General features: G+C 31.6%; 1 protein-coding gene across 6 annotated transcripts in view; it reads left to right on the top strand.

The window, feature by feature from the left end:
- The window catches only part of LOC127705978 (uncharacterized), a 64,150-nt gene that overhangs the window by 4,447 nt on the left and 41,684 nt on the right, over positions 1 to 18,019 (top strand). For 3 of the 6 annotated variants that reach the window (XM_052210361.1, XM_052210360.1, XM_052210358.1), the window contains exons 2-8: positions 901 to 1,099; positions 1,708 to 1,831; positions 2,836 to 2,856; positions 3,221 to 3,241; positions 4,577 to 4,687; positions 5,229 to 5,336; positions 5,681 to 5,827. In XM_052210361.1, coding sequence (XP_052066321.1) covers positions 927 to 1,099; positions 1,708 to 1,831; positions 2,836 to 2,856; positions 3,221 to 3,241; positions 4,577 to 4,687; positions 5,229 to 5,336; positions 5,681 to 5,827 — 705 coding nt within the window. In that variant the 5' untranslated portion in view covers positions 901 to 926. Of the gene's footprint in view, positions 1 to 897; positions 1,100 to 1,707; positions 1,832 to 2,835; positions 2,857 to 3,220; positions 3,242 to 4,576; positions 4,688 to 5,228; positions 5,337 to 5,680; positions 5,828 to 18,019 lie in introns of all 6 variants that reach the window. The other 3 variants (XM_052210363.1, XM_052210362.1, XM_052210359.1) reach the window with 2 other exon arrangements.

The raw sequence follows: 18,019 nt of genomic DNA, 5'->3' as shown, positions 1-18,019 counted from the left end.
AGGGAACCATTAGTGGTAGGCCAATATTAATTGGTGTTCAGTTGTATAAGCATTAGCACATCTCATTTCCATTGAGAATACTTTGAAACTTTTGCTTAGTTTACATGTATTAGTTTGTGATTAGATCAGTTTAAGATGAACTGCTAATGTTAAGTCAATGATATTTGGTTTGCAAATTTATTTGCATTTGCAAGTATCGTTTCCTTGGAGATTATATAGCCTACCCCTGATCATGGTTCATTGACTTTGAAACTTTTACATAGTTTACAAGTTAATGTTTGTGTTTAGGTTTGTTTAAAGGGAACAACTTATAATAAGTCAATGGTATTTGGTATGCAGTTGTATTAGCATTGGCACATCTCATTCCATGGAGATTGTTTATATATATAATTAGCCATGTACCTTCAGTCATGGTTCATCGACTTTGAATATTTGCATAACTTACATGTTAAATATTGCTATTTTAATTTCAACATTTACATTATCAAAATTACAAAAAGGCGAGACATATCTCTGTGATAACAGTTTATTAATCTTGATCAGTGGGCAAATAAAAGCTTAAGGTACATTGTATGTTAATAAAATCAGTACAGGAAGAGTACTCTAAAATAACGGTATAATAGATAACACTTAAAAAACACAAGTACTTGCAAAACAATATTAAACAGTATCAAAGGCTCAAAACAGTTACTGAAAGCACACTGTCCTTCAATCTATTCTTGGTAGCTGTCCTACCATTGTACCAAAGAATATTTCAAACAGCGCTGTCATAAGTAGTAGCACAGAAAGACATGATCTTCTGCAATTACCAGAACAAATTGTTATAATTTCAATGCAGATAATCAAAAGAAACATGTTAGTATTAATTTTAGTGAACTTTATGCATTTTTTTTTTAGAAGGTCGGTAATACAAGAAAGCACCAAATATGTCTCTTCGAACAAAGATTCGTAGCTTTACTGCCTGGGTCAACATGAGGCTGCTACAGTATGACCAACTTTTAAACAATTGCCTGATGGATCTCCTTACTGGTACCCATATGAAGTTTCTGATTGAGAGTATGACTGGTAGCAGTATAAAAAGACTAGAGAGTTTTGATGGGTAAATAATTTTTTGATAGAATTTGATGAAATGTTCAATGTCCTCCCTTAATATCTAGCCAACAAATGAATATTTTATGCTTAAGCTACATGTATCACTTATAAATCATACTTTTCTTGTCCCATATAACCATGCTCTGGCAGTTATGTTTTTAACACAGCTAGGTAACATAAAAGCAGAACTGATCTCACACAAGGCTTTATCAGCGAAATCATGATGTAAGAGGGGAGCTAATCAGGCTAACTTCTAGACGGACAAACAAACAAACACGAAAGATATTTAAGGGAGGTGAAAAAATTATCAGATTATAATATGTTAAACTGATTATCTAATTTACTGCATATAGATACATGTTTTGTAAATATATATCAGTGTGCAGAAAATCCAATAATTTATACTTATTACCAGACAAAATAACCTGATTTCTTTTTTAAATAACAAGACTGTGGTGTAATATGAAATACAACTATCACCACAAGAATGGAATTGCAGAGCACATTTTGATTTTGATTTAAATAACTATTAGTCCTGTCTAATTTTAATAATTTTCTGATCTGTAAGGCAGTGTCAATTATTCCAGTCTAACTATGATGCATTCATCTGTGTAGGTTGTCACAGCAACAGAAGCAAACACGTATTGACTGGATTGTAGATGAGTTGAAGTCCAATGGTGTATTACCACAGGATTCCTCGGTTGATTCACGATTGTTTGTGATGAGAAGTGCTGATCAGGTTTGATTATAATACAACTTCTATGATTTATAATCATGCTGCTTAGTTTATTGTATATATACAAAACATGAGTTTTTTCCGATAGAGATTTAATTTCTTAGATATAGATATAGTGCTACTTTACATTTTGCTGACGTTAAAATGTGTGAGTACAAAATGTTAATAATTCCAAGTTAAATGTAATTTAGTATTTTTGTGCTGGGTTGGAAACCAGAATATACATGTAATATGATGATATCAACTGGAGGGATGGGGAAAAGTGGGTAGTTAACTCCTCCTACAGTTATCAACCCAGATCCCTGAAACTTTTGGAAAGATTGTACAAATGTTGAAATTGTGCAACTGGTATTGACGAATTGTTTGAGGAATTTTTTTTTCTCATTTTTCCAGACTTGGGAACTTATTTATTTTTAGCAAAATAAATTTCAAAAGATGAAATGTAACAATTTTTTGTTTTGAATCCAGATCTTTGGAACTTAACAGAGAGTTTGAAAACCTACTGAAGTTGTGCACCTTCCACTATAGAGTTGTTTAGATATTGTATTTTCATATATTTAAATGTTCAGTATAAATCATTTTCCATTGTTTAAGAAACAATCTATGCATCCCATCCATTGTAGTATTTAATCCATTTTTAACTGTTACAGTAATGTATCTTTTTGCTCTGTGAAACCAAAGTATTTAAAGTCAGATTTCATACAAAAAAATAAATAAATGGAGATGTGGGGTATAAATCAATGAGACAGCAATCCAACATCATAATAAATTTTAAAAAGACATACGGAGGGCAAAAGGAAGTCTTCTTTTGTCTACACAATATGTCAAGCATTATATCATCTCTAGTCAAAATAAATTGTGAGAAAACAGAAAGTATCAAATATAAGATCCACAATCAATACCAAATCTTCAAAATCACAAAAGAACAAAATATGGACAAATTCAACCCCTGAATGAGCCTACTCTGTAAGAAAATATATATTTATATTTGATGTGTGTGTTTACAGAAAGAGAAAGGAGAACCAGTGGTAAGAATTTGGTTTTGGGATGCAAAAACATAAACATGTTGTTGTTAAATAAATAGATTGTTGTTTTATTTTTATTTCTATTACTTTAATTTGTTAGTCACTGGGAAAATTTTATTTCTTTTCATTGATATTAACTTTGTGGTCTTACAAAGGATACACATATGATTAAATGTCTATTCTGGTGTTAAATTTTCAATTTTCCATCCTTTGATGTTATCTTAAATTTATTTCTATTGTTGCACCATAAGTTTTTTTTGAATGGTGACAATTCAAAGCTTTTAATGCACAATTTGTATGCAAACACAAATTATCACATATTATTTCCAAACAAAGGTCCGTTTTGCAGTTTATGTTAAATTTTTAGAGTTTTGAAGGCGATCGTTATGTGAGTAGAAAGTGACTGAATATCTTTATAACTGATTTTACTACCAAGATACAGCAAACTTTATCTGAATTAGCATAAAGTGGATTCAAATCGTTATATATTGTATTTTGGAAGAAGCAAAAAGTTAATAGAAAAATTATATGTTTTTTTTTTTTTAATTTAACAAATAGGTGAATAAATTTACTGTGGCCATGGATTCATTATTATTCTAGGAGTACTAATATATGTTGATTTGCTGGGTATCGGTGGACCACAAATATAAATGTTCAGGGAGGTACAAATTGTCTTTATATTTGTTTGCAGAATTTGTAAAAAAAAAAAAAGAAATGAAATATTGATAAAATTACAATTTATCCTTAATTCTCAAAAATTGCTTGTCACATATATAAATGAAACCACAGTATCATGAAACAAAAAATACTCCCTTTATTGATTTTCCCTCCTAAATTTTGCTGTGTATTGATAATAAAATATCAGTTTATTGTGATCTACACATCTATGGTATTGGGAATGACTTTGGAAACGTTTGCTCAACTTGGTGATATATTGTCTATTTGTCTTGCTTTTTGATATTATACAATAATTTCTTCAATGTATCAGTTTGATGTTCTCTTAAGAATTCTAAAACTTTCGCTATAGTATATGAGGACCATTGAATTTTAACAAAGAATGTGAATCTTTCTCTTTCTAATATGAAGGTACATTGTACAACTTTTTTCTCTGTATAAATATCCTGAATTTTTCTAGAATGTTAACTTTTACTGTATCATATAAAGTTCCTAAACTTTCTTCAAAGAAAGACTCACAGTGAAACATTCTCACTCTATAGATATAAAGAACTTTTAATTTCCCTCAAGAGGTAACATTTTCTCTCTGTATAAATAAAGTATTATGAATTTGTCGTAAGAAAGTGAAATTTTCACAATATATATAAAGAAAGTACTTTCCATAGTCAGGAAAATATCTTCATAAGACTGATCAGTTAACAGAAAGGTTCAATGTTGAATCTTGGGAATTTTTTTTGGTAGAACAACAAAAGCCAATAGTAGTTAAGTCTGAAAAATTTGAATAACCAAGAGCGCTTTTAAAAGTGCTAAAATTTTAAAATATATGATATTTCTTGATACAATTTATTTCTCTATAACTTTATTAAATTTTTTAAATGTGAAGTTCTGTAGGTAATGAAAAGATAAATGTTTATGTGTAAAGCATTGGCTGACTGTCTTACACATTCAACATTCTTATATACCTGTAAATATACTAGTATGTTACATTTTAAGAATTTTTCACCAAGTGAATTTAAGATTAGTAAGATTTGATTGTAATTTGTTTTAGGTATTTGAAGTCATGTGGAGACTAGTCAGCCATGACATTTGGTTTGTATGGGAAAGAGCTGAATACCTGCAACACGAAGATGAAGATATACTCTGCCAAGTACCATTTAAGGTATGTACATGTAACACAAAGGATATTTTAACCAAAATACTCAATAGCCAATTACCTCCGTAGCTAGAAGTTTCTGAACAAATCATATTTAAATCATACCATACTAAAGCACTCAAGAATTAGAATATTAAACTGCATTCACCTGGTCTGTCTGTCCATGAGTCCAATAAAATATTTTCGTCACATTTATCTCAGAAACTACCGAACAGAATGACTTCATAATTGGTCAGCAGCTTGACAGTAATGAGTTGTAATGTTTTAATACTTTTCTGATCTGTTGCATACCTACTTCCTGTTTGCCGATACTTGGTATTTTTTAATATTGTGAATGAATTAAAAAAAAATTTACACATCAACAGTTCAACAGTGATGAGTTATAACATGTGTGCACTTTTTGAATCTGTCAGACACCTACTTTCGTTTTCCAATACTTTGAATTATAAGTGGGGGTTAAACTTAGCATGAAAACCTATGCATTCTTGTTACTCTTTGTTAAACATAACAACTGTCTTGTAACTAATCATGACTTTTTATACTGTAGTGGACTCCAGAACCTATTCCAGAAAAACCAAAAGCAAAGAAATCCAAAAAATCACTGTTGACAGGGTTTGGTCCTGGAGCTGTTATAGAGGAGCAATCAGAATCACAGGTAAGTCTTGGTCCTGGAGCTGTTATAGAGGAGCAATCAGAATCACAGGTAAAGTCAGAAAAAGAATTCTATCATTTTACAAAGTTTTAACAGTAAATACACGTATACTTTGTAACAGGTTTTGAGGTAAAGGGAGAATTGTCAAAGCACAATCTAATAGTGTTTGCATTGAATGGATTTGAATGTATTTAATCTTCACAGATGTACTTCAGCTCAATTTGATCTGTTGTATTTCTTTCTCGATCTGTTTTGCTTTACGGTCAATTTTTCTTCAAGAATTATATTTAGCTTTAATTGAGTCCTACTATAGACTCCCAAGTACTAACTTTTGTCTTATTTTCCAGGATGAAATAGAAATAGTAGAAACAGAGCCCTTTTCCAGATTCCCTAATGCTGATTATGTAAAGAAATTTAAAAAGAAAAAAGTCAAGTATGACGACTACCCAAGTCCAGAGGAATGTATTATGGAAATGGTCAACTATCAGTTAAAGGTATTTTTTTTAGAACTAGGTTTTATCACTTGTAGCCAATTACTGCTTACTCAGCATAAAACAATTTTCTATGAAGTATAAATGATTGAATGTTGTATACACCAAATATCTGTTTTGAGGAAGGTTCTGATTTCAGAGATCATCTTGAAAAGTCTTTAAATGAAATTATATATGATGTCTTTGACTGATTGATTGAATGCTGCTTAACATCACATCACTGTGTGGTGGCTTTAAAGATTGTCTATATATATATAGCTAGAAACGAATTCATGTCATTAAAATGTTGACAGGCACTGAGGTAAAAACAATGAAAGAACTACCAGTTCAGTTTCAAGAAATGTAAAATAGAAAATATCCAGGTAGTTCATGAGTCCAAAGTCACTCCCCTCCCCTTTCAAAGAGTAAACATTGGACAAAGGATTATAAATGAACAGCCAACAAACTAGGGCCATTTAAAAATATTATCCTGATTCGTCAACTATGAAAATATGCAGATTGCTATTTTTTGTTTGTTGACATTTTATTAGCTATCTTTTTGATACAACATTACAGTTTCTGAATTAAAGAAAGTATGGCTAACCTACAATATAATGTGGACCTGCAATTGAGGTTTGAGATGTTGATTTTTTTATCTGGTCTAAAATACATATTTTATTTGAAGTCTTTGCTGATTAAGATTTATTTTTCAGAAAGAGACAGTAAGTAATAAGGCCAGCATTGAAAAATATTATGTTTCTGGTTTCTATATATAATGTCAAAATTATGCTTTATAATTTCTTATCTGCAGAAATTGTTACTGTGTATTTGAAGATTCAACAAAAGTATTTTGATTGAGAATCTGTATATGATTTTATGATATACTGTGGATTCATATATTTTCATGGTTACCCATTTTCAGGGATCGTGGAAGAAGTGTATTTTTGTGGATATTTGATCCTTTTTTACCAAAGTCTGCATATAAAGCTATAGAAAATTAATACTTCGTTTGACTTTTGAATTTGTGGTTTCTCTATACCAACAAAATCCACAAAAATTGGTACCCCACGAATAGTATTGAAACCACAGTACATACATTATAGAAACGTGAAGCATGCATTTTTTTATACTGCCCAAACTTGTATTTATTGGCTTAGGAAATGCACTAAGAAACTGTCATTCCTAAGTAATTACAACTCTCTAAATCTTTTATTGAAGAATATTATACAAATTTTTATCTCATTATTTTTCTTTTGCCTTTTCTTCTCAAGTTTTGATCATAAGTCTTGTAACCAAAATCTTTTGCAAATTATCAATTGCTTACTTGTAAATATTTCTGTCTAATATCCTCAAATAATGACAAATCCTTGACTAACATTTTCATAGATATACAGTGCTTTTTACCAAATCACAATTTCAAAGCAAAATATCAAATCATAAAATTTTGAGATCCTAGATTCTTATTATCAACAATATAAAAAAAATGCACAAGTTGTATAATGTATATTAAAAGAAAAAGCCACTCCATATGTTTGTATTTTGACATTGTTAAAGAAAAATTTCAGGGAACTTATTTTCACTGACATCAGGTACACTGGATTTGGTTAATATATGAAATAAAGTGTTTTTAACCTGAAAAAATAAAAAAAAAAACATATAAATACTTGCAAATTTATAAATCAGTTAGTAAAAGAGTAGTGGTGCATTTGTCAATGAGACAGCTACCCAACAACACAAAAAATGAAAGACATGTACCGGTAAACATAAAGCAAGCATTATACAATTGTTCAAGGTTTAAATTCCAAATTCCTTAAATATAAACAAAAGACATGTAGATAACGACTAATAAGTGTTTCTGATTAAGAACAGGAACACCAGCATTTGACAGGGTTATCGTTAAACTGGTCTCATTGGTACTCAGCTCCTTTTCGTTAATCTCTTTCAGTGGAACAACAAAAGATATGTACAAGTAATACAATAAAAATCAAATTGAAGTTTAGTCAAATTTATATGGTTTTCATTATGGTGCAAATTGCCTGGGTACATTTTGTACAAAGGGTGAAAATGTGTTTTTTCTGCTGTCGTTCCAATATTGTCTAAGATGGGTTAAGTTAGGTGCCAATATTTTCAGAGATAGGTTAAGATAGGTACATGTTTTTATAAGTAAGTAATAACTATTTTTCATTCAAAAATTGTTTTAAAAACGAATGAGATATCCCCAAAAATGTTAGCATAAGGTCAACATAATAGCAATCAATCCTATTTTCATCTGATTTTGAAAACATGCACTTTACACTATTTGAAATATTATATTATTGAATTTCATAAAAATTGACACTTTCTGTCCCTGCACATGTACATTTCCACAGTTGGTATTTGGTGTATGGGTGTATGGGTATGTTTTTAGGAATGTCACTATTTCTTTCAGTTTTTATTTTTTACAAAAGATAAACTTTCCTACATATGTATAGCAAATACTATACAGTTTATTAAACCTTTAATTGTCCCTAGTGTGTCAACTGTGGGATAGGGTGATTGTAAGTCCGTCTGAAACACATCAACACTGAGAGACCGTTAGACATAAACTTCTCATACTTAGTAGGATTATATGTTGTCATATTCTCCTGACCATGCTATATAGCCAGTTTGATATGACAATTTTTACTGGAGTTATGGGACTTAGACTATTTTTTATTTTTTTTAGCATTGTAAGAATGACACCTTGTGAACGCAATTCCTCTGAGTCTGTTTTACTGAAAGCCATCAAACTTGATATGATTGTTTGTCATCATGTGTAGTTTATATATAGACAGTATTGTACCACCATTTTTACAGGAATCATTGGACTTTGACCATTTTTTTGTGTATTGTCACAAAATCACCTTGTGAATACGACATCTCTGAGATTGTTTTACAGAAAGATCTCATACTTTCTAGGATTGTTTGCCATCATTTTAAACTGTTTTTACCATGGCTTTCGACTTTATGAGTTTGAATGTCCCTTTGGTATCTTTCTCCCCTCTTTTGTAGTTTACATAATTTAACAGTAATTTTGATATTGCCACATTTATGACGTCTTTACACTGAATCGATTGGATGTTGGATGTGTACCAATTGATAATTTATTCTTAGATGCATAATTATTTTTTATGCCCCTACTTGGGGCATTATGTTTTTTGGTCTGTGCGTCTGTTCGTTCGTCCGTCCGTTCGTCAAACCGTCTGTCCCTCTTCAGGTTTAAGTTTTTGGTCAAGGTAGTTTTAAATGAAGTTGAAGTCCAATCAACTTGAAACTTAGTACACATATGTCTATCATATGATCTTTCTACTTTTAATGCCAAATTAGAGTTTTGACCCCAATTTCACAGTCCACTGAACATAGAAAATGATAGTGCGAGTGGGGCATCCGTGTACTATGGACACATTCTTGTTAATAGTTGTTATTCGCTTTGAACTAGCTGTCAGTAACTGTGAGTACTCTCAGGTCTGTACTTAGTGTCTTTTTTGTTGTGAGGATGTATAAGTACCAGTCCACGTCCACTCTGTGTTTTTGTTAGATGTATTTCTACTTGTATCCATCTGATGAGTTCAGCCTTTTCCAACTGATTTTTATAGTTTGTTCTTATGTTGTACTGTTACACCAGTGTCCCAGGTTAGGGGAGGGTTGACGTCTTCAAACAAGTTTAACCCCTCCACATTCTGTATTCTTGTCCCAAGTCAGGAGCCTGTAATTCTGTGGTTGTCTTATGTTGTTGTTTAACATATTTGTTTTTAACTGGATTTCCGAAGGAAAAATCGGTTATTGATTTGGGGATGTACGGCAGGCGGGCGGCTGCCAAACAGTGTCTGTGCATTTACTCATGAACCGATCAACCAAAGCTTTTCAAATTTTAATATGTTGTTACTGATGACAAAATGGAGGTCAAGTTCAATATTGACGATTTTCACTTTCACTGTTCAGGAGTTATGGTTCTTGAAAGATTGAAAAATGGTCCTTCCAGTCGTGTCCATGCTTTAACTCATGAACCATTCAACCAAAGCTTTTCAAATTTAATATGTTGTTACTGATGACAAAATGGAGGTCAAGAACAATGTTGACGATTTTCACTTTCACTGTTCAGGAGTTATGGTTCTTGAAAGATTGAAAAATGGTCTTTCCAGTCGTGTCCATGCTTTAACTCATGAACCATTCAACCAAAGCTTTTCAAATTTAATATGTTGTTACTGATGACAAAATGGAGGTCAAGTTCAATGTTGACGATTTTCACTTTCACCGTTCAGGAGTTACGGTTCTTGAAAGATTGAAAAATGGTCTTTCCAGTCATGTCCTTGCTTTAACTCATGAACCGTTCAACCAAAGCTTTTCAAATTTTAATATGTTGTTTCTGATGACAAAATGGAGGTCAAGTTCAATATTGATGATTGTCACTTTTACCTTTTAGGAGTTATGGTTCTTGAAAGATTGAAAAATGGTCTTTCCAGTCGTGTTTGGCATTTACTCATGAACCATTCAACCAAAGCTTTTCAAATTTAACATGTTGTAACTGATGACAAAGTGGAGGTCAAGTTCAATATTGACGATTTTCACTTTCACTGTTCAGGATTAATGGTTCTTGAAAGATTGAAAAATGGTCTTTCCAGTCGTGTCCATGCTTAAACTCATGAACCATTCAACCAAAGCTTTTCAAATTTTAATATGTTGTTTTTAGTAACAACAAACAAAAGAACTATGTCAATTGGACCTGCTTTGATACTATAACTGGCCCTTGAATTTTTACTAGATAACATTTTTGGTCGCTATGGAGATTCCGTATATCGTCAGGTTATCGGAATTCCCATGGGGACTTACTGTGCACCACTTATTGCGGACCTGTTTCTGTATTGTTATGAGTTACAATTTATGACTAAAATCAGCAAAGACCCATCGAAACAACATTTGATTCAAAAATTTAATAACACTTTTAGATATTTAGATGATATATTGGCTCTCAATAATGACCACTTCAGTATGTACACTAAAGAGATTTATCCTGCCGAACTGACTTTAAATAAGGCTAATACTAACAATGAACACTGCCCTTTTCCGGATCTTGATATTTTTATCTTTAACGGGAAACTTAATACCAAAATTCATGATAAAACAGATGATTTTTCATTTCCTATTGTTAATTATCCATTTTTAGATGGTGACGTTCCCTTGTCGCCATCTTATGGTGTTTATATATCTCAACTTGTTCGATTCGCTCGTGTATGTAACAACGTATTAGATTTCAACGAAAGAAATCTCTTTTTTACTGAAAAATTATTACACCAGGGTTTTCGATATCACAAACTAGTCAAAACATTTACTAAATTTTATCATCGGTACAAGGACATCATTCGTAAATATAAATCAACATGCAGACATCTTATACGTTCAGGTATTTCACATCCAATATTTTATGGTAATATTCTTTACAAAGCACAAAAGTGTCGGCATTTACCTCAAAAGCTAACCAATCCTTTAAACAAACTTATTCGGAAAGGATATAGTTACGATACTGTTGTCAAGTCATTAAGGATTGCATATTTGTATTAATATTGATTCACTCATAGGGTCTTTGCATCGGAAATAAACACATTTATTCTAAAACCAGTTGTTGGCATGATACAGGTTATGTTCTTCTCATATATTTTATGATGGTATGATACTAAACCCCAAACAGGAGGGATTGTACTTGATTTTCATATGATGAAGACATAATCTTTCAATCAGTTTAATTGAGGTTTGGAGCTGGCATGTCAGTAACTGCTAGTAGTCTTTTGTTCATTTATGTATCATTGTCATTTTGCTTAGTTTCTATTGTTACCTATTCTGACATCGGACTCGGACTTCTTTTAAACTGAGTTTTACTGTGCATATTGCTATGCATTCTATGTGTTTCTTTTTTCTACATTGACTAGAGGTAAAGGGGGGGGTTGAGATCTCACAAAACATGTTTAACCCTGCTGCATTTTTGCACCTGTCCCAAGTCAGGAGCCTCTGGCCTTTGTTAGTCTTGTATGTTTTTTAATTTTAGTTCATTTATATGTTTTGGATTTTAGTGTGACGTCCATTTTCACTGAACCAGCACACAATTTTATTTAAGGGCCAGCTGAGGACCACCTCCGGGTGCGGGATTTTCTCGCTGCGTTGAAGACCCATTGGTGGCCTTCGGCTGTTGTCTGCTCTTTGGTCGGGTTGTTGTCTCTTTGACCTATACCCCATTTCCATTCTCAATTTTATTACTGATGAAAAATGGAGGTCAAGTTCAATATTGAGGATTTTCACTTTCACCGTTCAGGAGTTATGGTTCTTGAAAGATTGAAAAATGGTCTTTCCAGTCATGTCCGTGCTTTAACTCATGAACCATTCAACCAAAGCTTTTCAAATTTTAATATGTTGTTACTGATGACAAAATGGAGGTCAATTTCAATTTTGATGATTTTCACTTTCACTGTTCAGGAGATATGGTTCTTGAAAGATTGAAAAATGGTCTTTCCAGTCACGTCCTTGCTTTAACTCATGAACCGTTCAACCAAAGCTTATCAAATTTTAATATGTTGTTACTGATGACAAAATGGAGGTAAAGTTTTATATTGATGATTGTCACTTTTACCGTTCAGGAGTTATTGTCCTTGTGATATTGAAAAATGCCAGGACACAAATAAATGTTAAAAAATCCGGTTTGCTGTCGCTCTTGACAGCCTCTTGTCTCATTTGAATTGTTTTATGTTTATCATTTCGGGGCCTTTTATAGCTGACTTTGAGGTATAGGCTTTGATGATTTTCACTTTCACTGTTCAGGAGATATGGTTCTTGAAAGATTGAAAAATGGTTTTTCCAGTCATGTCCTTGCTTTAACTCATGAACCGTTCAACCAAAGCTTATCAAATTTTAATATGTTGATACTGATGACAAAATGGAGGTAAAGTTTTATATTGATGATTGTCACTTTTACCGTTCAGGAGTTATTGTCCTTGTGATATTGTAAATGCCAGGACACAAATAAATTTTAAAAAATCCGGTTTGCTGTTGCTCTTGACAGCCTCTTGTCTCATTTGAATTGTTTTATGTTTATCATTTCGGGGCCTTTTATAGCTGACTTTGAGGTATGGGCTTTGTTCATTGTTGAAGACTGTACTGTGACCTATAGTTGTTAATTTCTGTGTCATTTGGTCTCTTGTGGAGAGTTGTCTCATTGGCAATCATACCACATCTTCTTTTTATATATATATTGGTGTTGTGGACTTTGACTATTTTTCATTTTATTATTGTGACAATAACAACTTGTGAATGCAACTCCAGAGACCATTTGACAGAAAGTTTTCATACTTAGCACTATTGTTTCCCATCATGTGTTGTTGACCATGTTTTACCACTAGCTATGGAACTTTAACCATTTGTTGGAATATTGTAATATGATTTTGTTTTGAGTTTTAACATAATTTTTTTTTTGGGGGGTAAAGATTGCATGAAATGCAATCAAAACCCTATGTTACTGTTACTGACCTGATATCTATATCTTCCAAGGTTTATCACTACTTTTGATATATACAAAATATAGTGCATTGATCATAACACAAAATATAGTGCATTTATCATAACATTCTATACATCCTATCCATGAACATTTCTAAAAAATTATCAATGAAATATATGATCAGATATCCATGTTACAAAATTATGTTATACTTGGCATGAAAAGTACATAACTTGTGCAAGGTGTAAGAATCTAATATCTGTTCTAATAATATCAATGATGTCATTGTTCAAGTAATTTTCAAAATTGGAGCTATCTTCCTTTGTCCATAATTGTCTTGGAATTAACTTCAACTAATGCTTTATACAATGCAAGATTTAATTTTACTTCCCACTGATAAATTAAAGCAATCTTTACCGTTCAGTGCTTACAAGCACTTTAATTGTATTTCACCATTTGCTCTACTACAAATAGGAAATATGGTTATCATGTAATAGTAGATAAATGCTGACAAATGATAAATTTCTATTTATAAAACTGACAATCTTTTTTGATGAATTTCTTTAATCTACCTGTAACTGTTTAAGTAGTTCTTTACAACCTTTTGAAAGAGAGTCAAATGTTATATATTCATGATAATGATTATGATACAAAACAATGTTACAAATTATATATAACAGTTCTTTTTTTGTTTAATTATAATATGTATAAAGTCTATTTTTTTTTTTTTAAATTTGAATTAAGTGAACATTTCATAAGGTTTTCACTTTCATCGTTTGAATTCAGATTTAAAACCAAAAAGCTTGAGAATTAGACTCAATATGGATTTTCACAGAATTGTAAGAAAATATTCCAGAAGTTAAACTTCTTATGTACAAAAATGTTCATTCACAATTCTAAGCTAATTATCTATGGTATAGAATTATAAGAGTGAAAAGAGGACAAGATGAAAAAAATTGAATCAATGTAAAGAAGAAATTCCCTGACTATCTCAGTACAAACTGGAAGCAGAATAAACATTGATTTATACAAGTTCTTTTCTGTACAGATAAGATATCAATATAAAAATAATGAGATATGGTAGGATGGCCAATGAGACAACTATTAACCAGAGTTCAAATGAGGTGGATATAAGCAATTATAGGCCGCCATACTGCCTTCAACAATGAGAAAAACCCATACTGTAAAGTCAGCTATAAGAGGCCATGAAAAATCTGAAACAATTCAAACAAGTAACTAACAGCCTAATTTATAATAATAATACAATTAACACAAAAAAACAAATATGAGAGACATGAACCAACAACAACCACTTAACTAAAGGCTCCTGACTTGGGACAGGCTCTTAAAGAATGTAGCAGGGTCAAACATGTTTGTGAGTGCTCAACCCTCCCCTAACCTCGGACAGATTTGTAACAGCACAACATAAGAACAAACCGTAAAAATCAGTTGCAATTGGCTTAACTCAAAAGATCGGTACAAGGCACGAAAACATCTAAAATAAAAACAATAGACACAAAGCACCGACATAAGACAACTCACAGTTACTGAAAGCTAGTTCAAAGTCAATAACAACCAATAAATAAATCATGTTCTCCCAGACTAAAGCATAAATCAGTGATTTGGTGTAAAGATGTCATAAACAGTCGGCCACAGACCACAATTAATTCCCCTATTAGTTCTTTATAACGTTTTGTCGCATTAAAAAAAATTAACCTGCTTTTTTTGTCAAATCTTTTGTGTGTGTAATGTACAGTATAAGTCCAAAAATATATCCATATTTCAGAAAAATTGCATGTGTACATCTTACAAATTTAGCCAATACACATCCATACCCCTATAGACAAGTGAAGAGATGTTCCGAAAACTGTAAATATTACCTTTTTGCACCTGGCCTAATCACTCTTTCCATATCAAAATCAGTTAAAATAAAACATCCAAATATTTATTTCAGCTCTCTTCTTTCATTTCCACACCATAAAAAATAAGAAATGTATGAGAAAGGGAAAGAAAAAAAATTAAGAAAAAATACACTTTAATTAAAGGGAACTATATTCGTGGACAACGAAAAGCGGGATCATTAATTGTGGTCTGGGGCCAGTCTGAGAAACACACGACTTTGTGCATTGGCAAAATAAAAGTACAACAGTATCTACAGGATGTAGGATCATGAATTCCCATAACTGTTATATAGCAAAATACATTTATTTATGTTTTAATATTTCAAAAACAAAATCAATGTCATACCAATTTAAACGATATTTGCTTACTTTAATAGTAACCCATCTCTTTAACATTAATCACAGTACTGGTGGACTATTTAAACATTAGTATTGATCTTGATAAATATGTGTATGCCCAATCTTTGATAGAAAGGGAACATTATGGTTGTTTTTTGTCTGTGGCCCCTAATGGTCCATCCAGTATCAGAGTTTCAAGTTTCTGTTTAATATAATGGTTAACATTAACATTTTTTGTCACAATAACTTGAAACCTAGTACAAGAGGGTATTTACTTTTTATCTATTGATACTATTATCCTGATTTTGTATACAGAAATAAAAACGAATCCACCTCAGAAGTATTTTGTTTGTTTTAATAGTATAGAAAGTGTTACTACATTATGATGTGAAATTTTAAAATTTATGCCATATTATGTTTTTGACCCAGATTTTTGCTGTATACTAAAAATGGAAATTTGATAGTGTGAGCAGGGCAAGGCATACTGTATGGACACATATTCTTGTTCAAAATGAAACATATTTATTTAACTTCTTATATCAATTGTTTTTAAATAAAATTTGCTGCGCTGTTTTTGTATTAAAGTTTGATGTATGAGTACAATATACAAGTCTGACTTTTCTCAATATGCTATTTTTAACTTTTTCTGTACAAATGTCTTTAGAATCCTGAACATGTGACAGCATTAAGCACTACAGTGTTATTTTCCTGGCATATGATCCATAAGTTCTCATGTATGTCCATTGTCATCGCCTCTGGGTCAATAATTCCTTCTGATTTTAAGTCTAGAATTGTCAGTAAGGTCCCTCCTGAAGTCAGAATATGCAGAACACCAGCATACATATCAGAAATTATGAGGTTGTTTGATTTGGTGATCAAAATTTCAACAGGGGAAAATGTATGATCTTCAGAATTGATTACAGTGTTCCCACTGTATTTCCACTGAATAGTTCCATTGTTGTCAATGTTGACTACACTTCCAGGAGCCTTTCCTATCATATGATTAATAGGAGTGTCTAGATAGCAAATAGTCCCATCTTTGAAGGTTGTACAGCATCGCACAATGTCTCTTGTCAGTAATTGCCCACCTCTATTATTATAAACCTGAATGATCTTCCCATCAAAGTCTAGTCTCATTAAGACTGGTTGGTTGTCAGATCTTTCTGTTTCACTTAGATTCATTCCTACGATAATTTCTTTATGGCTTGATATATGAATAGTATTAACTTCGTTTGGAGTGAAGTCTTTCAAGAGTTTGATATTGTCCTTTCTAGTTAAACACAAAATTTGTGTAGAACTTGTGAAATAGATTTTGTTTTTATTTAAACATCTTAATTCACCTAAATCTCTTTCAATATTATATGACTTTACTGTATTAATGCCATCTTTAATTTCCAGTTGTTTTATACATTGGTCAACATCTGTTATCCAAATCTTGCCTTCCTCATCACTGGTAATACTAACTATGAAAGGAATAGAGGTTTTGTATTTGCCCTTCTTTTCAAATGTTATGTCTTTCACAACTGATTTAGCTTTTGGAATGTTTTCCTGAAGTTTTTGGAAAACTGTAATAGAATTGTTGAATTTTTCCATATTCCTTTGCAGATTACTTGTGCCATCAATGAACTTTTCGGTTTCTTTTGTTTCAAAATTTTCCTCGATCTTTTGAAGTTCCTTGATTAGATTTTCATCCTCCTCTTTAGTTTCTTGCAATAAGCCTAATTTTTCCAATACTTCTACCATTTGGTTTTCTACTTTGTGACGGAATGCCTGTACTTCAGTAAGTTTTTTTTCACAGATAGTTTCGATTGCTTCCATGTCATGTTTGTGGTGAGTTTTTGCTATACAGATTGGACAAACGAGTTGTTCACATGTTAAGCAGTACATACAGGAATATTGTTGTACATGTTCTCTACATTGGACTGGTTTGAATTCAGATTTAGCTTCATGTGAGTGAATGTCCTTTAAGGCCACGACATCATGTAAATCGGCATTCTTGAACTTTGCATGTCCTTTGTCTTTACATGTTTGACATAAGTAAAGATCACAGTCCATACACTTGACTTTAACTTTTGTGTCTTTTTCACATAATCCACAAACTAGAACATCCTGAGATCTTTTAACAGAAGCAGAATAAGCCATTATTTCTCTCTTGTTATAAATAATTTTAACTGAACTTTGTAATATGATACAACTTCCTTGTCAGAATGAGTGCTTGACCTATTTCTTTTGAAAGATAACTACAAAAAAAATTAAACTTTAAGATTTAATCTTTAATCATTTAAAACACCTTTCAGTTATGAACAATATATTTAAAGGGGCAATTATGGGGTTTTCAAATAAAGAAGATATTAACCAGTAATAGTTTAATTTTGCAGCTTGTGTTAACATATATGCATAACTAAATATATGTAATATAGACATAAAGATATTCATATAATACAATACAGATTACACACACAAATATTTTGTATA

The sequence above is a fragment of the Mytilus californianus genome, unplaced genomic scaffold (assembly GCF_021869535.1).
Source record: "Mytilus californianus isolate M0D057914Y unplaced genomic scaffold, xbMytCali1.0.p SCAF_6, whole genome shotgun sequence".
NCBI classification, from domain to species: domain Eukaryota; kingdom Metazoa; phylum Mollusca; class Bivalvia; order Mytilida; family Mytilidae; genus Mytilus; species Mytilus californianus.
This window is presented reverse-complemented; position numbering and strand designations above follow the sequence as displayed.